General features: G+C 69.5%; 2 protein-coding genes across 2 annotated transcripts in view; one reads left to right on the top strand and one right to left on the bottom strand.

The window, feature by feature from the left end:
- Positions 1–5,092: 5,092 nt before the first annotated feature.
- On the bottom strand, positions 5,093–12,108 carry EXOC3L2 (exocyst complex component 3 like 2). Its single transcript, XM_086872002.1, has 11 exons — positions 11,422–12,108; positions 9,598–10,255; positions 8,958–9,072; positions 8,526–8,636; positions 7,994–8,094; positions 7,748–7,855; positions 7,532–7,667; positions 6,823–6,945; positions 6,116–6,271; positions 5,878–5,999; positions 5,093–5,441 (listed from the first exon to the last, which is right to left on the bottom strand). The coding sequence occupies exons 1-11, from the start codon at positions 11,876–11,878 to the stop codon at positions 5,210–5,212; spliced, it is 2,319 nt and encodes a 772-aa protein (XP_086728128.1). The 5' UTR covers positions 11,879–12,108; the 3' UTR covers positions 5,093–5,209.
- A 2,608-nt stretch (positions 12,109–14,716) lies between these two features.
- The window catches only part of LOC147647423 (MAP/microtubule affinity-regulating kinase 4-like), a 33,179-nt gene continuing 21,946 nt past the window's right edge, over positions 14,717–25,949 (top strand). Inside the window, exons 1-6 of the mRNA XM_086872032.1 lie at positions 14,717–14,892; positions 16,945–17,145; positions 19,370–19,423; positions 19,518–19,566; positions 20,246–20,311; positions 24,875–24,945. Coding sequence (XP_086728158.1) covers positions 14,842–14,892; positions 16,945–17,145; positions 19,370–19,423; positions 19,518–19,566; positions 20,246–20,311; positions 24,875–24,945 — 492 coding nt within the window. The 5' untranslated portion in view covers positions 14,717–14,841. The remainder of the gene's footprint in view (positions 14,893–16,944; positions 17,146–19,369; positions 19,424–19,517; positions 19,567–20,245; positions 20,312–24,874; positions 24,946–25,949) is intronic.

Raw genomic sequence — 25,949 nt, 5'->3', positions numbered from 1 at the left:
GTCAGTGTCACCTCAGAGGTGTCCGTCCCTCATTTCATGGGGTTCCTGCTGCATCTCCGGCCCTCTGGAGATGTCCCCGCCCTGTCCCCAGCGCCCGGAGAAGCCTCTGGTGGTGTCCCTGTCACCTCGGAGGTGTCCGTCCCTCATTTCATGGGGCTCATCCGGCGTCTCCACCCCTCTGGAGATGTCGCTGCCCCACCTCCATCCCCCCGGGAAGGTCTTTTTGTCCTCCCCGTCACATTTCGAGGTCCCTGTCCTCGATCCCCGCCATCCTGTGGCACTTTGGGCAGAGTCTGCGTCCCTTTGGTGACGTCCCTGTGCGATTCCCGCCACCCGGAGAAGGTCTCCGTGGTGTCCCTGTCACCCTGGAGGTGTCTGTCCCCCCGTCCAGGGGGTTCCTGCCGCATCTCCATCCCTTTGGAGATGTCCCAGCCTGGTCCTGGCGGCACCTGTGACACCTGAGGTGTCCCCAGTCCCCCGCTGAAGGTCCCTGTGCCCGATCCCGGATCCCCAGGAGGGTTCTGGTGCCATCTCCGCCCCTCTGGGGTCATTTCTGTCCCACTGGAGACGTCCTGTGTCCCCCTCGCCAGCGCTCCGAGGGGCTCCACGGGCCGTCTCCCCCCCCTCCAGGTGTCCCTGTGGGGTCTCCCCCCTCTCGGAGGTGCCACTTTGTCACCTCCATGTCCCCACCTCGGGGGTCCCTGGGCCTCTCCAGGTGACCCCTCCAGGTCACCTCCCCCTCTTTGGAGCTGTGTCACCTCCGGGACCCCCCCGCGTGCCGTCCTCCTCCCCCTCCAGGGTCACCCCTCCAGGTGACCTCTCCAGGTGACACCTCCAGGTGACCCCTCCAGGTGGGCTCCCATCCCGCCTGTCCCCGCCTGTCCCCGCCTGTCCCCTTCAGCTTCGCCGGCCTTGGCTGCGCCCCTCCCCCCTCCCCTCCCCTCCCCCACCCCCCCCGGTATATAAATCTATTTTTGTTGCGCGGGAGATGTTTAATTTTTTATTATTATTATAACGAGGATAATTATTGTCGCCCTGTGCCGTGTTCGTGCCTGTCCGGGGACCCCCCCGGGCCCCCCGTCCGCGCTCGTCCCGCCCCAAACGTGGCCAATAAAGCAGCTTCCAGCGGCTCCGCGGTTCCCGGTGGCTTTTTTGGGGCTGGGGGGGACACCGGGGGGGACACGGGGACAGCGGGGGCGCGGCCCCGTTACTCAATCACCTGTCAATCAACGGGGAATGGGCGGGGCCTGAGATCACGCCTTCCATAAGCCCCGCCCCCTGCTCGGCTGCAGTTCCGGCGGTGACCGCCAGGAGGAGCGCGGGGCGCGAAACGCGGGGGCGTCTCCCAGTTTGGGGGGCCCCTGCCCAGTTTAGGGGGTCCTTTCCTAGTTTGGGGGGCCCCTGCCCAGTTTAGGGGGTCCTTTCCTAGTTTGGGGGGCCCCTGCCCAGTTTAGGGGGTCCTTTCCCAGTTTGGGGGGCCCCTGCCCAGTTTAGGGGGTCCTTTCCCAGTTTGGGGGGCCCCTGCCCAGTTTAGGGGGTCCTTTCCCAGTTTGGGAGGGCCCCTGCGCAGTTTAGGGGGTCCTTTCCCAGTTTGGGGGGCCCCTGCCCAGTTTAGGGGGTCCTTTCCCAGTTTGGGGGGCCCCTGCCCAGTTTAGGGGGTCCTTTCCCAGTTTGGGAGGGCCCCTGCCCAGTTTAGGGGGTCCTTTCCTAGATTGGGGGCCCCTGCCCAGTTTAGGGGGTCCTTTCCCAGTTTGGGGGGCCCCTGCCCAGTTTAGGGGGTCCTTTCCTAGATTGGGGGGGCCCTGCCCAGTTTAGGGGGTCCTTTCCCAGTTTGGGGGGCCCCTGCCCAGTTTAGGGGGTCCTTTCCCAGTTTGGGGGGCCCCTGCCCAGTTTAGGGGGTTCTTTCCCAGTTTGGGGGGCCCCTGCCCAGTTTAGGGGGTCCTTTCCCAGTTTGGGGGGCCCCTGCCCAGTTTAGGGGGTCCTTTCCCAGTTTGGGGGGCCCCTGCCCAGTTTAGGGGGTCCTTTCCTAGATTGGGGGGGCCCTGCCCAGTTTAGGGGGTCCTTTCCCAGTTTGGGGGGCCCCTGCCCAGTTTAGGGGGTCCTTTCCCAGTTTGGGGGGCCCCTGCGCAGTTTAGGGGGTCCTTTCCCAGTTTGGGGGGCCCCTGCCCAGTTTAGGGGGTCCTTTCCCAGTTTGGGGGGCCCCTGCCCAGTTTAGGGGGTCCTTTCCCAGTTTGGGAGGGCCCCTGCCCAGTTTAGGGGGTCCTTTCCCAGTTTGGGGGGCCCCTGCCCAGTTTAGGGGGTCCTTTCCTAGATTGGGGGGGCCCTGCCCAGTTTAGGGGGTCCTTTCCCAGTTTGGGGGGCCCCTGCCCAGTTTAGGGGGTCCTTTCCTAGATTGGGGGGGCCCTGCCCAGTTTAGGGGGTCCTTTCCCAGTTTAGGGGATCCACTCCCAGTTTAGGGGGTCCTTTCCCAGTTTGGGGGGCCCCTGCCCAGTTTAGGGGGTCCTTTCCCAGTTTGGGGGGCCCCTGCCCAGTTTAGGGGGTCCTTTCCCAGTTTGGGGGGCCCCTGCGCAGTTTAGGGGGTCCTTTCCCAGTTTGGGGGGCCCCTGCCCAGTTTAGGGGGTCCTTTCCCAGTTTGGGAGGGCCCCTGCCCAGTTTAGGGGGTCCTTTCCTAGTTTGGGGGGCCCCTGCCCAGTTTAGGGGGTCCTTTCCCAGTTTGATGTGGGTTCTCTCCCAGTTTAGGGGGTCCCTACCCAGTTTAGGGGGTCCTTTCCTAGTTTGGGGGGCCCCTGCCCAGTTTAGGGGGTCCTTTCCTAGTTTGATGTGGGTTCTCTCCCAGTTTAGGGGGTCCTAACCCAGTTTAGGGAATCCTTTCCCAGTTTGATGTGGGTTCTCTCCCAGTTTAGGGGGTCCCTGCCCAGTTTAGGGGATCCACTCCCAGTTTAGGGGGTCCCTTCCCAGTATTGGGGGTCCTTTCCCAGTTTGGGAGGTCCCTTCCCAGTCTGGGGAATCTTTTCCCAGTTTGATGTGGCTTCTCTCCCAGTTTAGGGGGTCCCTGCCCAATTTGGGGAATCCTTTCCCAGTTTGATGTGGCTTCTCTCCCAGTTTAGGGGGTCCCTGCCCAGTTTAGGGGGTCCTTTCCCAGTTTGATGTGGGTTCTCTCCCAGTTTAGGGGATCCACTCCCAGTTTAGGGGGTCCCTTCCCAGTTTAGGGGGTCCTTTCCCAGTTTGATGTGGGTTCTCTCCCAGTTTAGGGGGTCCCTGCCCAGTTTAGGGGATCCACTCCCAGTTTAGGGGGTCCCCTCCCAGTCTGGGGAATCCTTTCCCAGTTTGATGTGGGTTCTCTCCCAGTTTAGGGGGTCCCTGCCCAATTTGGGGAATCCTTTCCCAGTTTAGGGGGTCCTTTCCCAGTTTAGGGGCTCCTTTCCCACTTTAGGTGCTCCTTTCCCAGTTTAGGGGCTCCTTTCCCAGTTTAGGTGCTCCTTTCCCAGTTTAGGGGGTCCTTTCCCAGTTTGGGAGGTCCCCGCCCAGTTTGGGGGATCCGCTCCCGGTTCGCTGTTGGTGCTCTCCCAGTTTGGGAGGGGTCCTCTCCCAGTTTGGGAGGGGTCCTCTCCCAGTTTAGGGGGTCCTTTCCCAGTTCGGGGGTCACCGCGGTGCTGCTGCCCCCCGTTCCAGCTTTGGGGGCTCCCCCCGACCCCCTCACTCCTCCCTTTGGGGGGGTTTCCTTCCTCCCCCCCCGCCTTGACGTCAGGCTCCCGGTGATTCACCGGGGCTGGCACCGGGCACCGGCGGGGACACGCCACTGTCGCCCCCCTGTCCCCCCGCACGCGCTGCCACCTCCGTCCCCGAGTGTCCCCACGCTGTCCCGAGTGTCCCCACGCTGTCCCTCGCTCCCTCCCAGCGCCGGGGTCCCCCCCGTGCGCCCCCCCCGGCGCCCCCCGGTCCCCGCCCGGCGCTGTCGCTTCCGCCGCCGCCGGTCCCTTCCCAGGGCCGGGGGTGACACGGTGACCCCTGGCCCCGCTCCCGCCGCGGTCACTTATTTTTAGCTGTCGCCTCTTCCTGGCCGGATCCCGACTATTTCTGACCCGGGGAGGGGGGACCCACCCAGAGCCCCCCCGCCCCGAGTCCCCGTGGGGACACGGGGGTGGCGCTGCCCTCCCTGTCCCCTCCCCCGGGTGTCCCACGGGACCCCTCGGTGCCCCCAGCCCTGTCCCCAAGGACGAGGACACCTCTCCTGGTGCCAATTTACAGCGTCGTTTATACACTGGGGGGGACCGGGGGGGGACACGCCCAGATTTGGGGTGTCCCCAACCCCGGGAGGGGACAGACCCCGGGCTGAGAGTGTCCCCAGCCCCAGGAGGGGACAGACCGGAGCTCGGGGGTGTCCCCAGCCCCGGGAGGGGACAGACCTGAGCTCGGGGGTGTCCCCAGCCCCGGGAGGGGACAGACCCCGGGCTGAGAGTGTCCCCAGCCCCAGGAGGGGACAGACCCCGGGCTGAGAGTGTCCCCAGCCCCGGGAGGGGACAGACCCGGGGCTGAGAGTGTCCCCAACCCCGGGAGGGGACAGACCCGGGGCTGAGAGTGTCCCCAACCCCGGGAGGTGACAGACCCGGGGCTGAGAGTGTCCCCAGCCCCGGGAGGTGACAGACCCCGGGCTGAGAGTGTCCCCAACCCCGGGAGGGGACAGACCCCGGGCTGAGAGTGTCCCCAGCCCCGGGAGGTGACAGACCCCGGGCTGAGAGTGTCCCCAGCCCCGGGAGGTGACAGACCCGGGGCTGAGAGTGTCCCCAGCCCCGGGAGGTGACAGACCCGGGGCTGAGAGTGTCCCCAGCCCCGGGAGGGGACAGACCCCGGGCTGAGAGTGTCCCCAGCCCCGGGAGGGGACAGACCCCGGGCTGAGAGTGTCCCCAGCCCCGGGAGGGGACAGACCCGAGCTCGGGGGTGTCCCCAGCCCCGGGAGGTGACAGACCCTGGGCTGAGAGTGTCCCCAGCCCCGGGAGGGGACAGACCCGAGCTCGGGGGTGTCCCCAGCCCCGGGAGGTGACAGACCCTGGGCTGAGAGTGTCCCCAGCCCCGGGAGGTGACAGACCCGAGCTCGGGGGGTCCCCAGCCCCGGGAGGTGACAGACCCGAGCTCGGGGGTGTCCCCAGCCCCTTGGGGACGCGCTGCGGGTTCCGAGGGTGTCGCCGGCCCCGCGGGGGTCCCGGGGGTGTCACGGGGGGGGCCTGGCGGGGCTGCGGCGCGGGAGGCGCAGCCGGGGCAGGTGGAACGGGAGGCAGCGCACGGGGCGCGGCGCCGGCAGCTCCGAGAAGAACGTTCGGTGCCGGGGGGGCCCCGCCTCGGCCTCCGACCCCCCCAGATCCTGCAGCACCCCCAGGATCTCGCGCCGAGGGCCCTGCGCCCGCAGCCCCCGCGCGTCCAGCAGCGCGGCCACGTGTCTCCGCCTGCGGGGACAGCGGGGAGCGGCGGTGAGCGGGGACAGAACCCCCCGGACCCCCGGCTGCGGCTCCGGGGAGGGCCCCGCGCTTCACACGGTCCCCCCTGCCCGGTTTAACCGGTGTTCCCCTCCCCGCCCCGTCCCGGGGTGGCCGCGCGTGCCACCGGTCCCCCGGGACCGGGACCGGGACAGGGGAGGGGACAGGGGAGGGGACCTGGCGCGGGGCCGCGGCCGCTTCCCGGCGGGAGGAGCGGGGCGGGGGCTGCCGGGAAGGGCCGGAGGCCACGTCCGGTCACCCCGCTCGGTCCCCGCGGGCTCGCCGCGTCCTGTCCGCGGCCACCACCGGCAGAGCGTCCCTCCCGCTTTGTGTCACCCCGCGTTGTGTCACCCCCGCGTTGTGTCACCCCCGCGTTGTGTCACCCCCGCGGGGTCCCCGCACCCACCGCACGTCGGGGAAGTCCCTGGCCAGGGCGCCGACCTCCATCTGCAGCGCGGCCGTGTCCTCCAGCACCAGCAGCTCCCGCAGCCGCGGCACCACCGAGTCCAGCCAGGGCGACGCCGAGTCCTGGCGGGGGAGCCGTGGGGTGGTGACACTCTGGGGACAGCTCAGCGCCGCTCCACGGCCGCCGGGAGCGCGGGTGCCACCCGACCCCAACCGGAGGGGGGTCCCGGGGGTCTCACCAGGCGCGTGAAGAGCTCGCGGAGCTGCCGGGCCTCGTCGCCCAGGCGGGCGGCCACGCGTGAGCGCGCCTTGGCCGAGGCGCACACCAGGCGCCCCTGCAGCAGCGGCCGCACGTACTCGATGAGCACCCGGCGGTGCAGCTCGCTGACCAGCACCTGCCACCGCGACCGGCGACACCCCGAAAATGTCCCCTCAGCGCCACACGGCAGCGGCACCGCGTGTCCCCCGCGTGTCCGCAGCGCGTTCCCAGCGTGTCCCCCCGCGTGTCCCCAGCGCGTTCCCAGCATCTCCCCCGTGTGTCCCCCCGCGTGTCCCCAGCGTGTCCCCCCGCGTGTCCCCCCCGTGTCTCCCCAGCATCTCCCCCGTGTGTCCCCCGTGTCCCCCAGCGTGTCCCCCAGCGTGTCCCCCGCGTGTCCCCCCGGTGTCTCCCCAGCATCTCCCCCGTGTGTCCCCCAGCGTGTCCCCACGCGTGTCCCCGTGTGTCCCACGCGTGTCCCCCGTGTCCCCCCGCGTGTCCCCCGCGTGTCCCCCAGCGTGTCCCCCGCGTGTCCCCCCACGTGTCCCCAGCGCGTTCCCAGCATCTTCCTCGCGTGTCCCCCGTGTCCCCCGTGTCCCCCGCATGTCCCCCGCGTGTCCCCGTGTCCCCACGCGTGTCCCCCGCGTGTCCCCCCGCGTGTCCCCGTGTCCCCACGCGTGTCCCGCACACCTGGTGGGGCTCGGGGTGCAGCGGGCGCAGCGTCTGCGCGAAGCCGGTGATGAGCATCACGATGGAGTCGAAGGCGTCCGAGCTCGTCAGCCACTTGCGCTTCATCAGCTTGCCGAAATGGGGCTGGGGGCGGCAGGGGCGTCACCCGCAGTGACCCGCGGACACCGGGAGGGGACACCTGGGGACACCGGGAGGGGACCCTGGGGACACCGGGATGGGACACCGGGGACACCGGGAGAGGACTCTGGGGACACCGGGATGGGACACCGGGGACACCGGGAGAGGACTCTGGGGACACCGGGATGGGACACCGGGGACACCGGGGACACCGGGGACACCGGGAGGGGACCCTGGGGACACCGGGATGTGACTCTGGGGACACCGGGGACGCCGGGATGGGATCCTGGGGATACCGGGGACACCGGGAGGGGACTCTGGGGACACCGGGGACACCGGGATGGGATCCTGGGGACACCGGGAGGGGACCCTAGGGACACTGGGAGAGGACTCTGAGGACACTGGGATGGGACTCTGGGGACACCGGGGACACCGGGATGGGACCCTGGGGACACCGGGATGGGATCCTGGGGACACCGGGGACACCGGGAAGGGACCCTGGGGACACCGGGAGGGGACACCTGGCCGCCCTGTCCCCGGGGGTGTCACCCAGCGAAGGTCCTCGTCACGCCACCACCCGCCCTGGGGACACCTTGAGGTCCTCGAAGAGGCGGCGGCTGAGGACGTGGCCGCAGGCGCGGGTGACCCGGTCCAGCGCGGCGTGGGCCTGGCGCCGCGGCTCCTCGCTCTCGGGGTGCCCGAACTGCGCCAGCCGCTCTGCGAACGCCCTGCCCGGGGGGACAGCGAGGGGGGTCAGGGCTCCGCGGGGACCCCCCGGTGACGCGGGGACAGCCCGGGCTGGCCTCACCTGAACGGGGGGCAGCAGTTGGCCAAGGCGATGGCACGGCCGGGGGAGCCGTCGGGTGGGGGGAGCTCGCCGGGGGCTTCCAGGAAGCGCTCGACCTTCCTCTGGAAGCTGGGGACAGCTCCGGTCACCGCGGTGACAGCCGGGGGACACGGGGGGGGACGCGGCTCCTGTGGCACCGCAGCTCCGCCCCGCGTGTCCCCGTGTCCCCGCGCTGTGTCACAGCCCGGTGTCCCCGCGGGTCCCCACCTGAGCAGGAAGGCCACCAGCACGCCCAGCAGGCTGTGGGCCATCTCCCGCCCGAACTCGGGGGTCACCTGGGGGGCTCGGTCCACGTGCGCCCGCAGCAGCTGTGGGGACACCGCGGGCGTGGGGACACGGGGACACGGCCACCGCGGGCCTGGGGACACAGCCACCGCGGGCCTGGGGACACGGCCACCGCGGACCTGGGGACACGGGGACACGGCCACCGCGGGCCTGGGGACACGGGGACACGGCCACTGCGGGCCCGGGGACACGGGGACACGGCCACTGCGGGCCTGGGGACACAGCCACCGCGGGCGTGGGGACACGGGGACAAGGCCACCGCGGGCGTGGGGACACGGGGACACGGCCACTGCGGGCCTGGGGACACGGCCACCGCGGGCCTGGGGACACGGGGACACAGCCACCGCGGGCCTGGGGACACGGCCACCGCCGCAGCGTCCCCTGAGCCGCCGCTGGCCCTCGGGGCCACCCCGGGGGACAGGGAAAGGTGAGGGGGTGCCCGGCGCGGCCGTACCCCGGTGACACGCGTGGCCAGTCCCTCCTCCATGTCCTGGCTGGTGACATCCTCGGGCCAGGTGTCCTCGCTGAGCTGCAGCTCCTGCGCCACGGCCACCTCCACCTTGGCCTGGCACGGCGTGGGGACACGGCGCGGGTGTGGGGACACCGGGAGCGGGCAGCCCCCCGCAGCCCCCCGCAGCCCCCCGCAGCCCCCCGCAGCCCCCCGCAGCCCCCCGCCCCGGGACCGTCCTGGGCAGCAGTGGCAGTCCCGGTGCCAGCCGGTGTCCCCAGCCCGGTGTCCCCAGCCCGGTGTCCCCGGTGCCAGCCGGTGTCCCCAGCCCGGTGTCCCCAGCCCGGTGTCCCCAGCCCGGTGTCCCCGGTGCCAGCCGGTGTCCCCAGCCCGGTGTCCCCAGCCCGGTGTCCCCAGCCCGGTGTCCCCGGTGCCCACCTTGACGGCAGCGATGCAGGAGCTCTCGAGGTCGCGCTGGGTCTCCGGGGGCAGGAGGGGTCCCAGCTCCTGTGTCCGCAGCAGAGCCCCCACCTCGGGGTGCCCCAAAACCTCCCTGGGGGGGGGACAGCCCCGGTGGGTGTCTGGGGACACGGGGGGACACGGGGGGGACACGGGGGGACACGGGGGGACACGAGGGGACACGGGGGGACACGGGGGGACAGCCCCGGTGGGTGTCTGCGGACACGGGGGGACACGAGGGGACACGGGGGGACACGGGGGGATAGCCCCGGTGGGTGTCAGGGGGACACGAGGGGGACACGAGGGGACACGGGGGGATAGCCCCGGTGGGTGTCTGGGGACACGGGGGGACACGCGGGGACACGAGGGGGACACGAGGGGACACGGGGGGACACGGGGGAACAGCCCCGGTGGGTGTCTGGGGACACGGGGGGACACGAAGGGGACACGCGGGGACACGGGGTGCCCAGTGGGGGCAGATGTTTGGGGTCCCACGGGTGTCGCGGGGCTCTGGGTGGGGGTCCCACAGGTGCCAGGAGGAGCGTGGGGGTCCCCTGGGTGTCCCAGGTGTGCTCAGGGGCGTCTGCGGCCATCTCGGGGGTCCCGGCAGGGGTCTCACCTGGGGTAGGCGTTGCTGTGCCAGTCGAGCAGCAGGTACAGGTCGGGCACGGCCAGGGGTCTCTGGGCCAGCGCCCGCAGCTGCTGGGCCAGCGCTCGGTGGTAGCCGCGGGCGTAGACCCCGAGCGCTCCGTACTCGGGGGGGTACGCGGGGGCCACGTGGCTCCGCACGACCCCCAGGTCCCCCACGACCCTCGCGGCCAGCGCGGCCAGCCGGGCCCCCAGCCCGCCCGCCGGGGCCACCTGCGCCAGCCGCTCGCTCGCCGCCCTGGCCACCGCCTCGTGCCAGCGGCGCCGCAGCCCCCGCGGCCGCCCCGGCACCGTCCCGGGGGGGCTCCGAGCGTCCGCCGCCTCCTCCTGCTCCAGCACGGCCACCACCGCCCGCAGCGGGGCCACCGCTCGCCCCGCGGCCACCGCCTCGGCCACCACGGCCCAGAGCTGCGCCAGCAGCGCCCGGTACAGCAGCGCCACGTCCCGCGCCCGCCGCCCGCCCGCGGGGCCCGGTGAGGGCGGCGGGGAGCCCGCGGAGGAGGGGGACACCGGGGGACACGGGGACGGCGGCCGCGACGGGGCCAGCGCGCACTCGGCCTCCAGCGCGATGATCTGAGCGTCCGCCGCCACCAGGTCCCGGCGCTGGATCAGCTCCAGGATCTCCAGCACTGCGGGGACACCGGGGGGACGCGTGGGGTCCGTGTCCCCGTGTCCCCCTGTCCCCGTGTCCCCGTGTCTCTGTCCCCCTGTCTGTCCCCGTGTCCCCGTGTCCCCCTGTCCCCGTGTCCCCCTGTCCCCGTGTCCCCGTGTCCCCGTGTCTCTGTCCCCCTGTCTGTCCCCGTGCCCCCGTGTCCCCCTGTCCCCGTGTCCCCCTGTCCCCGTGTCCCCGTGTCCCCGTGTCTCTGTCCCCCTGTCTGTCCCCCTGTCCCCCGTGTCCCTGTGTGCCCGTGTCCCCCTGTTCCCGTGTCCCCATGTCCCCCTGTCCCCGTGTCCCCCTGTCCCCGTGTCTCTGTCCCCCTGTCTGTCCCCCTGTCCCGATGTGCCCGTGTCCCCCTGTTCCCCTGTCCCCGTGTCCCCCTGTCCCCGTGTCCCCCTGTCCCCCTGTCCCCGTGTCCCCCTGTCTGTCCCCCTGTCCCCGTGTCCCCCTGTCCCCGTGTCCCCCGTCTCCCTGTCTCTATCCTCGTGTCTCTGTCCCCGTGTCCCCCTGTCCCCCGTGTTCCCCTGTCCCCCGTGTCCCTCTGTCCCCGTGTCCCGGTGTGCCCGTGTCCCCCTGTCCCCGTGTCTCCATGTCCCACTGTTCCCGTGTCCCCCTGTCCCCGTGTGCCCGTGTCCCCCTGTCCCCGTGTCTCCATGTCCCACTGTCCCCGTGTCCCCCTGTCCCCGTGTGCCCGTGTGCCCGTGTGCCCGTGTCCCCCTGTCCCCGTTTCCCCTGTCCCCCCGTCCCCGTGTCCCCCGTCTCCGTGTCTCTATCCCCCGTCTCTGTCCCCGTGTCCCTCTGTCCCCCTGTCCCCCTGTCCCTGTGTCTCTGTCCCCCTGTCCCCCTGTCTGTCCCCCTGTCCCCCTGTCTGTCCCCGTGTCCCCATGTCCCCCGTCCCCAGCCCGCAGCTCCATCCCGCCTCCCGAAGTCGCCACTCCCGAGTCCCTGTAGCCACAAGTCCCTGTCCCCATCCCTGTCCCCACGTCCCATCTCCCGAAGTCCCCATCCCCTCCTCCCTTGTCACCGTCCCCGCGTCCCTGCGGCCTCTGTCCCCCTCCCCAAGCCCCCCGCACCCCCTCGGTGTCCCCGAGCCCCCCCCCCCTTGTCCCTCTGGTGTCCCCCGCTGTCCCCACTCACCCGACAGCGGCTCCCGGTCGCCGTCCTTGTCCTTCCCGCCGCTCTCCGGCCGCTGTCCCGCTCCGTCCGCGCTGTCCCCCGCCTGTCCCTCCACCGGCGACACCTTCTCGGTGCCCCGCTGTCCCCACGTCCCCAGGGCCAGCCGCAGCAGCGACCCCCGCTTGCCCCCGCCCGCCTCCTCCGGGGGTCTCCGCGGGACCCCCGAGTCCTCGGAGCGGCGGCGGCCGCGGGGCCCGGCGGGGTCTCGGGGGCGGCGGGCGCGGCCGAAGGGTCCCCCCAGCTGTCCCAGGTGTCCCCCCAGGTGTCCCAGGTGTCCCCCCAGCTGTCCCCCGAGCCCCACCAGCCCCCCCAGGGTGGCGCGGCGCCGCCGCCGGCTCTCGGGGTTGGTGGCGAAGGGGTCCCCGTCCTCCTGGCCGCCCCCCGCCGCCCCCCCCGGGGGTCTCCGGAGCAGCGGCATCGCCGGGGGCCACCGGGGGCCACCGGGCTGGCGGCCGGAGGGCGAGGGGACACGGCGGGGACGCGACACGAGGGTGCGCGGAGCCCCCCGGACCGGCGCGGTCCCCGCGGCGGCGGCACCGGCGGCACCGGCGGCGCTGGAAGCGGTGGCGGTGGTGGCGGCGGTGACACCGGCGGTGGCGGCGGTGACACCGGCGGTGGCGGCGGTGACACTGGCGGTGGCGGCGGTGACACTGGCGCTGGCCGGGGGTTTCCTGAGGAAGCGCCGCCCCGGTGGGGCCTCCCCGGCCGGGCAGGGTCAGCCCCGGTTCCGCTCGGGCACCGGGACGGGGCGGGGGGAACGGGCGGACATCGCGGCGGGGGCGGGGGACACCGGGGGCATCGGGGACACCGGGAGGGGACTCTGGGGACACCGGGGACACCGGGATGGGGACTCTGGGAACACCGGGATGGGATCCTGGGGGGATCGGGGACACCGAGGACACCGGGAGGGGACCCTGGGGACACCGGGAGGGGACCCTGGGGACACCGGGGACACCGGGAGGGGACTCTGGGGACACCGGGAGGGGACTCTGAGGACACCGGGGACATCGGGGACACCGGGAAGGGACCCCGTGGGTGACACAGACGATCCAAGAGAACCGGGAGGGGAGCGCGGTGACACTGGGGGACACGGGGATGGCGCAGGGACAGGACACGGTGACACTGGGGGACAGGACACGGTGACACTGGGGGACACGGGGACAGGACACGGTGACACTGGGGGACACGGGGACAGGACACGGTGGCACTGGGGGACACGGGGACAGGACACGGTGGCACTGGGGGACACGGGGCAGGACACGGTGGCACTGGGGGACACGGGGATGGCGCAGGGACAGGACACGGTGACACTGGGGGACACGGGGACAGGACACGGTGACACTGGGGGACACGGGGACAGGACGAGGTGACACTGGGGGACACGGGAACAGGACGAGGTGACACTGGGGGACACGGGGATGGCGCAGGGACAGGGCACGGTGACACTGGGGGACACGGGAACAGGACGAGGTGACACTGGGGGACACGGGGATGGCGCAGGGACAGGGCACGGTGACACTGGGGGACACGGGGACAGGACACGGTGGCACTGGGGGACACGGGAACAGGACGAGGTGACACTGGGGGACACGGGGACAGGACACGGTGGCACTGGGGGGCACGGGGACAGGACGAGGTGACACTGGGGGACAGGACACGGTGACACTGGGGGACACGGGGACAGGACACGGTGGCACTGGGGGACACGGGGACAGGACGCGGTGACACTGGGGGCACGGGGACAGGACGAGGTGACACTTGGGGACACGGGGACAGGACACGGTGACACTGGGGGACACGGGGACAGGACACAGTGACACTGGGGGACACGGGGATGGCGCAAGGACAGGACACGGTGGCACTGGGGGACACGGGGACAGGACACGGTGACACTGGGGGACACGGGGACAGGACACAGTGACACTGGGGGACACGGGGATGGCGCAAGGACAGGACACGGTGGCACTGGGGGACACGGGGACAGGACGAGGTGACACTGGGGGACACGGGAACAGGACGAGGTGACACTGGGGGACACGGGGACAGGACACGGTGGCACTGGGGGACAGGACACGGTGACACTGGGGGACACGGGGCAGGACGAGGTGACACTGGGGGACACGGGACACGGGAGGGGACCGCAGTGACAGCAGGGGATGGCACAGGGACAGGGTGCAGGGACACCTGGGACCTCACGGGTGACAGGGAGGGGACACGGGTGACACGAGGGACATCACGGGTGACACTGGAGACCCTACAAGTGACCCTGTGGTTGACCGGGAGGGGACAGGTGTGACACAGGGGACCCCACGTGTGACCGGGAGGGGACATTGGGAACCCCGGGTGTGACACGGATGGCACGGGAGGGGACAGGTGTGTCAGGTGTGACCCCAGGTGTGACAGGGAAGGGACACGGGTGACACTGGGGACCCCGGGTGTGACCCGGAGGGGACACGGGTGACACTGGGGACCCCGGGTGTGACAGGGAGAGGACATGGGTGACACTCTGGGACCGCAGGTGTGACAGGGAGGGGACACGGGAGGGGACACGGGTGACACTGGGGACCCCGGGTGTGACAGGGAGGGGACACGGGTGACACTGGGGACCCCGGGTGTGACAGGGAGAGGACACGGGTGACACTCTGGGACCGCAGGTGTGACAGGGAGGGGACACGGGAGGGGACACGGGTGACAGTGGGGACCCCGGGTGTGACCCGGAGGGGACACGGGTGACAGTGGGGACCCCGGGTGTGACCCGGAGGGGACACGGGTGACACTGGGGACCCCGGGTGTGACAGGGAGGGGACACGGGTGACACTGGGGACCCCGGGTGTGACAGGGAGGGGACACGGGTGACAGTGGGGACCCCGGGTGTGACAGGGAGAGGACACGGGAGGGGACACGGGTGACAGTGGGGACCCCGGGTGTGACCCGGAGGGGACACGGGTGACAGTGGGGACCCCGGGTGTGACAGGGACGGATCACGTGCCCTCCCACGTGACCTCGCGACCCACGTGGCCCTTCCCCGGTCACTCGCGGGTTAAACCCGGCTCTCTCCTCCTATTGGCCGGCGCTCAGCCAATCACAACGCGCCGCCCGCGCTCGGCCACGCCCCCTCCTAGGGCGAGTCCAGCTGTCTCCATGCTCGGGCGACGCGTTCTGATTGGTCCGCTCCGCGTCGTGGGCGGGGCAAACCCGCCCGCCACGCTCCTTATATGGGCTTGGCCCCGCCCCCGGCGCGCCCCGGTTCCGGTTCCGGCGCCATGGCCGCCATGGCCCGGCCCCTCCGCCCCCCCCGGTAACGGGAGCCCCCCGGGAACGGGACCCCCGGCAACGGGACCGCCCCTCCCGGTGCCCCCCGGTGCCCCCCGGGCCGGGACCATGTCCTCGCGCTCCGCCCTGGCGGCGGGGAACGAGCGCAACGCGGACACGGTGAGGGGGGGACGGCACCGGGGGCAGGCCCGGGTGGGGCACCGGGGGGGGCCCGGGGAGGGGATGGGGAGGAACCGTGCGGGCACCGGGTGCGGGTGGGTTGGTGCCGGGAGGGGGCTGGGGGGTACCGGGGATACCGGGGGGGGGGCTTGGGCGGGACCGGGGGGGCACCGGGAGGGGCGGGGGGGGCACCGGGAGCGGTTTGGGAGCACCGGGAGCACCGGGAGGGGTCCCAGAGGGGCTGGGGACACCGCGGGGCGCTGGGGTGGTACCGGGGGTGGGGGGGGCACTGGGGGTCTCGGTAAAGCGGCGGGGGAGGGGTCCCGGGGGGGGCTCGGGGTCACCGGGACCACCGGGAATGGATCCGGGGGGGCTCGGGGGTCTCGGGACCCCCGGGAATGGATCCGGGGGGGCTCGGGGGTCTCGGGACCCCCGGGAATGGATCCGGGATCACCGGGACCCCCGGGAATGGATCCGGGGGGGGCTCGGGGGTCACCGGGAATGGATCCGGGGGGTCTCGGGGGTCTCGGGACCCCCGGGAATGGATCCGGGATTACCGGGAACCCCGGGAATGGATCCGGGGGGTCTCGGGACCCCCGGGAATGGATCCGGGATCACCGGGACCCCCGGGAATGGATCCGGGGTCTCGGGGGTCTCGGGCCTGATGAGGCTGGGATGATTTGGGGAGGGGTCTCAGTGGTTTCACCCCCCCGTGCGGTGAAGAGGGGGGGGTCGGGGTCTCATCAGATTTTGGGGGAGGGGGTCTTAGGGCTGACCCCACAATTTGGGGAGGGGTCTCAGGGCCGGGGTCCCACAATTCGGGGAGGGGTCTCAGGGCCGGGGTCTCACTGTGATTTTTGGGGGGGGTCTCAGGGCTGACCCCACAATTTGGGGAGGGGTCTCAGGGCTGACCCCACAATTTGGGGGGGGGTCTCAGGGCCGGGGTCCCACAATTCGGGGAGGGGTCTCAGGGCCGGGGTCTCACTGTGATGTTTTTGGGGGGGAGGGGTCTCAGGGCTGACCCCACAATTTGGGGAGGGGTCTCACTGTGATGTTTTGGGGAGGGGTCTCAGGGCTGACCCCACAATTCGGGGAGGGGTCTCAGGGCCAGGGTCTCACTGCGATGTTTTGGGGGGGGTCTCAGGGCTGACCCCACAATTTCGGGAGGGGTCTCAGGGCCGGGGTCTCACTGTGATGTTTTGGGGAGGGGTCTCAGGGCTGACCCCACAATTTGGGGAGGGGTCTCACTGTGATGTTTTTGGGGAGGGGTCTCAGGGCCGGGGTCCCACAATTTGGGGAGGGGTCTCAGGGCCAGGGTCTCACTGCGATGTTTTTGGGGGGGGTCTCAGGGCTGACCCCACAATTTGGGGAGGGGTCTCACTGTGATGTTTTTGGGGGGGGGGGTCTCAGGGCTGACCCCACAATTTGGGGAGGGGTCTCACTGTGGTGTTTTTGGGGGGGGTCTCAGGGCTGACCCTACAATTTGGGGAGGGGTCTCACTGTGATGTTTTTGGGGAGGGGTCTCAGGGCTGACCCCACAATTTGGGGAGGGGTCTCAGGGCCGGGGTCTCACTGTGATGTTTTGGGGAGGGGTCTCAGGGCCGGGGTCCCACAATTCGGGGAGGGGTCTCAGGGCCGGGCTCTCACTGTGATGTTTTTGGGGGGGTCTCAGGGCTGACCCCACAATTTGGGGAGGGGTCTCACTGTGATGTTTTTGGGGAGGGGTCTCAGGGCCGGGGTCCCACAATTTGGGGAGGGGTCTCAGGGCCGGGGTCTCACTGTGATGTTTTGGGGAGGGGTCTCAGGGCCGACCCCACAATTTCGGGAGGGGTCTCACTGTGATGTTTTTGGGGGGGGGTCTCAGGGCTGACCCCACAATTTGGGGAGGGGTCTCAGGGCCGGGGTCTCACTGCGATGTTTTTGGGGGGGGTCTCAGGGCTGATCCCACAATTTGGGGAGGGGTCTCACTGCGATGTTTTTGGGGGGGAGGGGTCTCAGGGCTGACCCCACAATTTGGGGAGGGGTCTGACGCCCCCCTCTCCCCCCCCCCAGCTGGCGGGCCCGGGGGGCAGCGGCCGCCCCGAGAAGGGCGGGGGGGGGTGGTCGGGGCGGGGGTCCGGAGCCCCCCGGGGCCGGAACTCGCTGGGGGCCGAGGAGCCCCCCCACGTGGGCAACTACCGGCTGCTGAGGACCATCGGCAAGGGCAACTTCGCCAAGGTCAAACTGGCCCGGCACGTGCTGACCGGCAGAGAGGTGGGGAGGGGGCTCGGGGGGGTTTGGGGCACGGGGAGGGGGCTGAGGGGTCTGGGGAGGGGGCTCGGGGGGTTTGGGGAGGGGGCTGAGGGGTCTGGGGAGGGGGCTTGGGGGGGTTTGGGGCACGGGGAGGGGGCTGAGGGGTCTGGGGAGGGGGCTCGGGGGGTTTGGGGAGGGGGCTGAGGGGTCTGGGGAGGGGGCTCGGGGGGTTTGGGGCAGGGGGAGGGGGCTCGGGGGGTTTGGGGCAGGGGGCTGAGGGGTCTGGGGAGGGGGCTTGGGGGGGTTTGGGGCAGTGGGAGGGGGCTCGGGGGGTTTGGGGAGGGGGCTGAGGGGTCTGGGGAGGGGGCTCGGGGGGTTTGGGGAGGGGGCTGAGGGGTCTGGGGAGGGGGCTTGGGGGGGTTTGGGGCACGGGGAGGGGGCTGAGGGGTCTGGGGAGGGGGCTCGGGGGGTTTGGGGAGGGGGCTGAGGGGTCTGGGGAGGGGGCTCGGGGGGTTTGGGGCAGGGGGAGGGGGCTCGGGGGGTTTGGGGCAGGGGGCTGAGGGGTCTGGGGAGGGGGCTCGGGGGGTTTGGGGCAGTGGGAGGGGGCTGAGGGGTCTGGGGAGGGGGCTCGGGGGGTTTGGGGCAGTGGGAGGGGGCTGAGGGGTCTGGGGAGGGGGCTCGGGGGGTTTGGGGAGGGGGCTGAGGGGTCTGGGGAGGGGGCTCGGGGGGTTTGGGGAGGGGGCTGAGGGGTCTGGGGAGGGGGCTTGGTGGGGTTTGGGGCAGTGGGAGGGGGCTCGGAGTTTGGGGAGGGGGCTCAGGGGGACTGGGGAGGGGGCTTGGGGGGGTTTGGGGCAGTGGGAGGGGGCTCGGAGTTTGGGGAGGGGGCTTGGGGGCGCTGGGGAGGGGGATCAGGGGGGCTTTGGGGTGGTGGGAGGGGGCTCGGGGGTCTGGGGAGGGGGCTCAGGGGGGCTTTGGGGTGGTGGGAGGGGGCTCGGGGGGCTGGGGAGGGGGCTCAGGGGGGATTTGGGGTGGTGAGAGGGGGCTCGGGGGTCTGGGGAGGGGGCTCAGGGGGGCTTTGGGGTGGTGGGAGGGGGCTCGGGGGTCTGGGGAGGGGGCTCAGGGGGGCTTTGGGGTGGTGGGAGGGGGCTCGGGGGGCTGGGGAGGGGGCTCAGGGGGGCTTTGGGGTGGTGGGAGGGGGCTCGGGGGGCTGGGGAGGGGGCTCAGGGGGGATTTGGGGTGGTGAGAGGGGGCTCGGGGGGCTGGGGAGGGGGCTTGAGGGGTATTTGGGGTGGTGAGAGGGGGCTCGGGGGGCTGGGGAGGGGGCTCAGGGGGGCTTTGGGGTGGTGAGAGGGGGCTGAGGAGTCTGGGGAGGGGGCTCAGGGGGTTTGGGGCAGGGGGAGGGGGCTCGGGGGGGCTGGGGAGGGGGCTTAGGGGTCTGGGGGAGCGAGCAGGGGGGGTTTGGGGCAGTGGGAGGGGGCTCAGGGGGATTTGGGGAGGGGGCTGAGGGGGTCTGGGATGGTGGGAGGGGACTCGGGGGTCTGGGGAGGGCGAGCAGGGGGGGTTTGGGGTCTGGGGGCGGCTGTGGGGGGTGGTGGGGGGCTGGGGAGGGGTCTCGGGTGAATTGGGGACACACAGGGGGGGTCTCTGGGTGTTGGGGAGGGGTCTCGGGTGAATTGGGGACACCCGGGGGGGGTCTCTGGGTGTTGGGGAGGGGTCTCGGGTGAATTGGGGACACACAGGGGGGGTCTCTGGGTGTTGGGGAGGGGTCTCGGGTGAATTGGGGACACCCGGGGGGGGTCTCTGGGTGTTGGGGAGGGGTCTCGGGTGAATTGGGGACACCCGGGGGGGGTCTCTGGGTGTTGGGGAGGGGTCTCGGGTGAATTGGGGACACACAGGGGGGGTCTCTGGGTGTTGGGGAGGGGTCTCGGGTGAATTGGGGACACACAGGGGGGGTCTCTGGGTGTTGGGGAGGGGTCTCGGGTGAATTGGGGACACCCGGGGGGGTCTCTGGGTGTTGGGGAGGGGTCTCGGGTGAATTGGGGACACACAGGGGGGTCTCTGGGTGTTGGGGAGGGGTCTCGGGTGAATTGGGGACACCCGGGAGGGGTCTCTGGGTGTTGGGGAGGGGTCTCGGGTGAATTGGGGACACACAGGGGGGTCTCTGGGTGTTGGGGAGGGGTCTCGGGTGAAATGGGGACACCCGGGGGGGGTCTCCGGGTGTCACCTCAGTGTCCCCCCCCCGTAGGTGGCCATCAAAATCATCGACAAGACCCAGCTGAACCCCACCAGCCTTCAGAAGGTGGGGAGGGGTCCCGGGGGTGCCCCGGGGGGGTTCCCCTCATTTGGGGAGGGGTCCTGAGCCCCCCCTGCTGACCCTTCCCCTCCCCCCCCAGCTGTTTCGGGAAGTTCGGATCATGAAGGGGCTGAACCACCCCAACATCGGTCAGTGGGGAGGGGTCCCGGGGTGGGGAGGGGTCCTGGGGGGTGGGGAGGGGTCCTGGGGCTGGGGAGGGGTCCCGGGGGTGGGGAGGGGTCCCGGGGGGTGGGGAGGGGTCCCGGGGGTGGGGAGGGGTCCCGGGGGGTGGGGAGGGGTCCCGGGGTGGGGAGGGGTCCTGGGGGGTGGGGAGGGGTCCCGGGGGTGGGGAGGGGTCCCGGGGGGTGGGGAGGGGTCCCGGGGTGGGGAGGGGTCCTGGGGGGTGGGGAGGGGTCCTGGGGTGGGGAGGGGTCCCAGGATTGGGGAGGGGTCCCAGGATTGGGGAGGGGTCCTGGGGCTGGGGAGGGGTCCCGGGGCTGGGGAGGGGTCCCGGGGCTGGGGAGGGGTCCCGGGGTGGGGAGGGGTCCTGGGGGGTGGGGAGGGGTCCCGGGGTGGGGAGGGGTCCTGGGGGGTGGGGAGGGGTCCCGGGGTGGGGAGGGGTCCTGGGGGGTGGGGAGGGGTCCCAGGATTGGGGAGGGGTCCCGGGGGTGGGGAGGGGTCTCTGAATTGGGGAGGGGTCCCAGGGTTGGGTCTCTGAATTGGGGAGGGGTCTCTGAATTGGGGAGGGGTCCCAGGGTTGGGTCTCTGAATTGGGGAGGGGTCCTGAATTGGGGAGGGGTCTCTGGTGACCCCCCTGTCCCCCCCCAGTGAAGCTGTTTGAGGTGATCGAGACGGAGAAGACGCTGTACCTGGTGATGGAGTACGCCAGCGCAGGTGACACACCTGGGGGACATGGGGGGACATGGGGACACCTGGGGGACATGGGGGGGCATGGGGGGACACCTGGGGGGCATGGGGGGACATGGGGACACCTGGGGGACATGGGGGGACATGGGGACACCTGGGGGACATGGGGGGACATGGGGGGCATGGGGGGACACCTGGGGGGCATGGGGACACCTGGGGGCACATGGGGACACCTGGGGGGCATGGGGGGACACCTGGGGGGCATGGGGACACCTGGGGGGACATGGGGGGACACCTGGGGGGCATGGGGACACCTGGGGGGACATGGGGGGACATGGGGACACCTGGGGGACATGGGGACACCTGGGGGGACATGGGGGGGCATGGGGACACCTGGGGGGACATGGGGGGACATGGGGACACCTGGGGGGCATGGGGGGACACCTGGGGACACCTGGGGGGACATGGGGACACCTGGGGGGACATGGGGCGACATGGGGACACCTGCGGGACATGGGGGGACACCTGGGGGGCATGGGGGGACATGGGGGGACACCTGGGGGGACATGGGGGGGACATGGGGACACCTGGGGGGCATGGGGGGGACATGGGGGGACACCTGGGGGGACATGGGGGGACACCTGGGGGGACACCTGGGGGACATGGGGACACCTGGGGGACATGGGGGGACATGGGGGGACACCTGGGGGGCATGGGGGGACATGGGGACACCTGGGGGACATGGGGGGACATGGGGGGACACCTGGGGGGCATGGGGGGACATAGGGACACCTGGGGGACATGGGGGGACATGGGGACACCTGGGGGGGCATGGGGGGACATGGGGACACCTGGGGGACATGGGGGGACATGGGGACACCTGGGGGGCATGGGGGGACATGGGGACACCTGGGGGACATGGGGGGACATGGGGACACCTGGGGGACATGGGGGGACATGGGGACACCTGGGGGGACATGGGGGGACATAGGGACACCTGGGGACACCCAGAGATCCCGGGGACACCCTGGGGACACCTGAGGACACCTGGGGACAGCTGGGGACACACCTGGGGGGCTTCTGGGGACACCCAGACACACCTGGGGACACTTGGGGACATTCTGGGGACACCAAAGGGACACCCCAAGACACCCTGGGGACACCCAGAGACCCCTGGGGACACCCTGGGACACCCAAGGGACAGCTGGGAACGCCCTGGGACACCTGGGGACATCCTGGGGACAAGCAGGGGACACCTGGGGACATCCTGGGGACACCCAAGGGACAGCTGGGGACATCCAGACACCCCTGGGGACACCCAAGGGACAGCTGGGGACATCCAGACACCCCTGGGGACACCCAAGGGACACCCCAAGACACCCTGGGGACACCTGGGGACACTCTGGGACACCCAGGGGACACCCAGGTGTGGATTTTGGGGTTCCCAGCCCCCCCAGGGTGGATTTTGGGGTGGATTTTGGGGTGGATTTTGGGGTGTTTGGGGTGGATTTTGGGGTTCCCAGCCCCCCCAGGTGTGGATTTTGGGGTGTTTGGGGTGGATTTTGGGGTTCCCAGCCCCCCCAGGTGTGGATTTTGGGGTGTTTGGGGCGGATTTTGGGGTTCCCAGCCCCCCCAGGTGTGGATTTTGGGGTGTTTGGGGTGGATTTTGGGGTTCCCAGCCCCCCCAGGTGTGGATTTTGGGGTGTTTTGGGGTTCCCAGCCCCCCCAGGGTGGATTTTGGGGTGTTTTGGGGTGGATTTTGGGTGTTTTGGGGTGTTTGGGGTGGATTTTGGGGTTCCCAGCCCCCCCAGGTGTGGATTTTGGGGTGGATTTTGGGGTTCCCAGCCCCCCCAGGTGTGGATTTTGGGGTGGGTTTTGGGGTGGATTTTGGGTGTTTTGGGGTGTTTGGGGTGGATTTTGGGGTTCCCAGCCCCCCCAGGTGTAGATTTTGGGGTGGGTTTTGGGGTGGATTTTGGGTGTTTTGGGGTGTTTGGGGTGGATTTTGGGGTTCCCAGCCCCCCCAGGTGTAGATTTTGGGGTGTTTGGGGTGGATTTTGGGGTTCCCAGCCCCCCCAGGTGTGGATTTTGGGGTGTTTGGGGTGGATTTTGGGGTTCCCAGCCCCCCCAGGTGTGGATTTTGGGGTGTTTTGGGGTGGATTTTGGGGTTCCCAGCCCCCCCAGGTGTAGATTTTGGGGTGTTTTGGGGTTCCCAGCCCCCCAGGTGTGGATTTTGGGCTGTTTTGGGGTGGATTTTGGGGTTCCCAGTCCCCCCAGGTGTGGATTTTGGGGTTCCCAGCCCCCCTGGGTGGATTTTGGGGTGGGTTTTGGGGTGGATTTTGGGTGTTTTGGGGTGTTTGGGGCGGATTTTGGGGTTCCCAGCCCCCCCAGGGTGGATTTTGGGTGTTTTGGGGTGTTTGGGGCGGATTTTGGGGTTCCCAGCCCCCCCAGGTGTGGATTTTGGGGTGTTTGGGGTGGATTTTGGGGTTCCCAGCCCCCCCAGGTGTGGATTTTGGGGTGGATTTTGGGGTTCCCAGCCCCCCCAGGTGTGGATTTTGGGGTGTTTGGGGTGGATTTTGGGGTTCCCAGCCCCCCCAGGTGTGGATTTTGGGGTGTTTTGGGGTGGATTTTGGGTGTTTTGGGGTGTTTGGGGCGGATTTTGGGGTTCCCAGCCCCCCCAGGTGTGGATTTTGGGGTGTTTGGGGTGGATTTTGGGGTTCCCAGCCCCCCCAGGTGTAGATTTTGGGGTGTTTGGGGTGGATTTTGGGGTTCCCAGCCCCCCCAGGGTGGGTTTTGGGGTGGATTTTGGGGTTCCCAGCCCCCCCAGGTGTGGATTTTTGGGTGTTTGGGGTGGATTTTGGGGTTCCCAGCCCCCCCAGGGTGGGTTTTGGGGTGGATTTTGGGGTGGATTTTGGGGTGGATTTTGGGGTGTTTGGGGTGGATTTTGGGGTTCCCAGCCCCCCCAGGTGTGGATTTTGGGGTGTTTGGGGTGGATTTTGGGGTTCCCAGCCCCCCCAGGTGTGGATTTTGGGGTGTTTGGGGTGGATTTTGGGGTTCCCAGCCCCCCCAGGTGTGGATTTTGGGGTGTTTTGGGGTTCCCAGCCCCCCCAGGGTGGATTTTGGGGTGTTTTGGGGTGGATTTTGGGTGTTTTGGGGTGTTTGGGGTGGATTTTGGGGTTCCCAGCCCCCCCAGGTGTGGATTTTGGGGTGGATTTTGGGGTTCCCAGCCCCCCCAGGTGTGGATTTTGGGGTGGATTTTGGGGTTCCCAGCCCCCCCAGGTGTGGATTTTGGGGTTCCCAGCCCCCCCAGGTGTAGATTTTGGGGTGGGTTTTGGGGTGGATTTTGGGTGTTTTGGGGTGTTTGGGGTGGATTTTGGGGTTCCCAGCCCCCCCAGGTGTGGATTTTGGGGTGTTTTGGGGTGGATTTTGGGTGTTTTGGGGTGTTTGGGGTGGATTTTGGGGTTCCCAGCCCCCCCAGGTGTGGATTTTGGGGTGTTTGGGGTGGATTTTGGGGTTCCCAGCCCCCCCAGGTGTGGATTTTGGGGTGGATTTTGGGGTTCCCAGCCCCCCCAGGTGTGGATTTTGGGGTGTTTGGGGTGGATTTTGGGGTTCCCAGCCCCCCCAGGTGTGGATTTTGGGGTGTTTTGGGGTGGATTTTGGGTGTTTTGGGGTGTTTGGGGCGGATTTTGGGGTTCCCAGCCCCCCCAGGTGTGGATTTTGGGGTGTTTGGGGTGGATTTTGGGGTTCCCAGCCCCCCCAGGTGTAGATTTTGGGGTGTTTTGGGGTTCCCAGCCCCCCCAGGTGTGGATTTTGGGGTGTTTGGGGTGGATTTTGGGGTTCCCAGCCCCCCCAGGTGTGGATTTTGGGGTTCCCAGCCCCTCCTGGGTGGATTTTGGGGTGGGTTTTGGGGTGGATTTTGGGTGTTTTGGGGTGTTTGGGGTGGATTTTGGGGTTCCCAGCCCCCCAGGTGTAGATTTTGAGGTGTTTTGGGGTTCCCAGCCCCCCCAGGGTGGGTTTTTGGGTGGATTTTGGGTGTTTTGGGGTGGATTTTGGGGTTCCCAGCCCCCCCAGGGTGGATTTTGGGGTGGATTTTGGGTGTTTTGGGGTGTTTGGGGCGGATTTTGGGGTTCCCAGCCCCCCCAGGTGTGGATTTTGGGGTGTTTGGGGTGGATTTTGGGGTTCCCAGCCCCCCCAGGTGTGGATTTTGGGGTTCCCAGCCTCCCCAGTGTGGATTTTGGGGTGGGTTTTGGGGTGGATTTTGGGTGTTTTGGGGTGTTTGGGGCGGATTTTGGGGTTCCCAGCCCCCCCAGGTGTGGATTTTGGGGTGTTTGGGGTGGATTTTGGGGTTCCCAGCCCCCCCAGGGTGGGTTTTGGGGTGGATTTTGGGGTGGATTTTGGGGTGTTTGGGGTGGATTTTGGGGTTCCCAGCCCCCCCAGAGTGGATTTTGGGGTGGATTTTGGGGTTCCCAGCCCCCCCAGGGTGGATTTTGGGGTGGATTTTGGGTGTTTTGGGGTGTTTGGGGTGGATTTTGGGGTTCCCAGCCCCCCCAGGTGTGGATTTTGGGGTCACCCCAGGTGTGTCCCCCCATCCAGGTGAGGTGTTCGATTACCTGGTGTCCCACGGGAGGATGAAGGAGAAGGAGGCGCGGGCCAAGTTCAGACAGGTGGGGACACTTGGGGACATTGGGGGGGTTTGGGGACATCCTGGGGGGGGGTTTGGGGACATTGGGGGCACTTGGGGACATCCTGGGGGGGGGTTTGGGGACATTGGGGGCACTTGGGGACATCCTGGGGGGGGGTTTGGGGACATTGGGGGCACTTGGGGACATCCTGGGGGGGGGTTTGGGGACATAGGTGGGGTTTGGGGACATCCTGGGGGGGCTTGGGGACATACTGGGGGGGGCTTGGGGACGTCCTGGGGGGGTTTGGGGACATCCTGGGAGGGGTTGGGGACATCCTGGGGGGGCTTGGGGACATCCTGGGAGGGCTTGGGGACATCCTGGGAGGGGTTGGGGACATCCTGGGGGGGGTTGGGACATACTGGGGGGGGTTTGGGACATACTGGGGGGGGTTTGGGGACATCCTGGGGGGGGTTTGGGGACGTTGGGGGGATTTGGGGACATCCTGGGGGGGCTTGGGGACATTGGGGGCACTTGGGGACATCCTGGATGTGTTGGGGACACGTGTGAGGGGTTGGGGACATCGGGGATGGGCTGGGGACAATGTGGGGGGGTGTTGGTGACATTGGGGGGTGTTGGGGACATTGGGGGCTTTGGGGACAGGCTGGTGACACGGCAGGGGGTGTTGGTGACAATGGGGGGGGTTTGTGGACATCCGGGGGGTGTTGGGGACATTGAGGGGGTTTTGGGACGTTGGGGACATGGTGGGGGGTGTTGGTGACACTGGGGGGGTGTTTGGGGACATTGGGGACACAGCAGGGGGTGTTGGTGACATTGGGGAGGTGTTGGGGACATTGGGGACACAGCAGGGGGTATTGGTGACACTGGGGGTGTTGGGGACATTGGGGACACAGCAGGGGGTGTTGGTGACATTGGGGGGTTTTGGTGACACTGGGGGGGTGTTTGGGGACATTGGGGACACAGCAGGGGGTGTTGGTGACATTGGGGAGGTGTTGGGGACATTGGGGAGGTGTTGGGGACATTGGGGG

Source organism: Cyanistes caeruleus, chromosome 38, assembly GCF_971803275.1.
Source record: "Cyanistes caeruleus chromosome 38, bCyaCae1.hap1.1, whole genome shotgun sequence".
In the NCBI taxonomy this organism is placed as follows: Eukaryota; Metazoa; Chordata; class Aves; order Passeriformes; family Paridae; genus Cyanistes; species Cyanistes caeruleus.
This window is presented reverse-complemented; position numbering and strand designations above follow the sequence as displayed.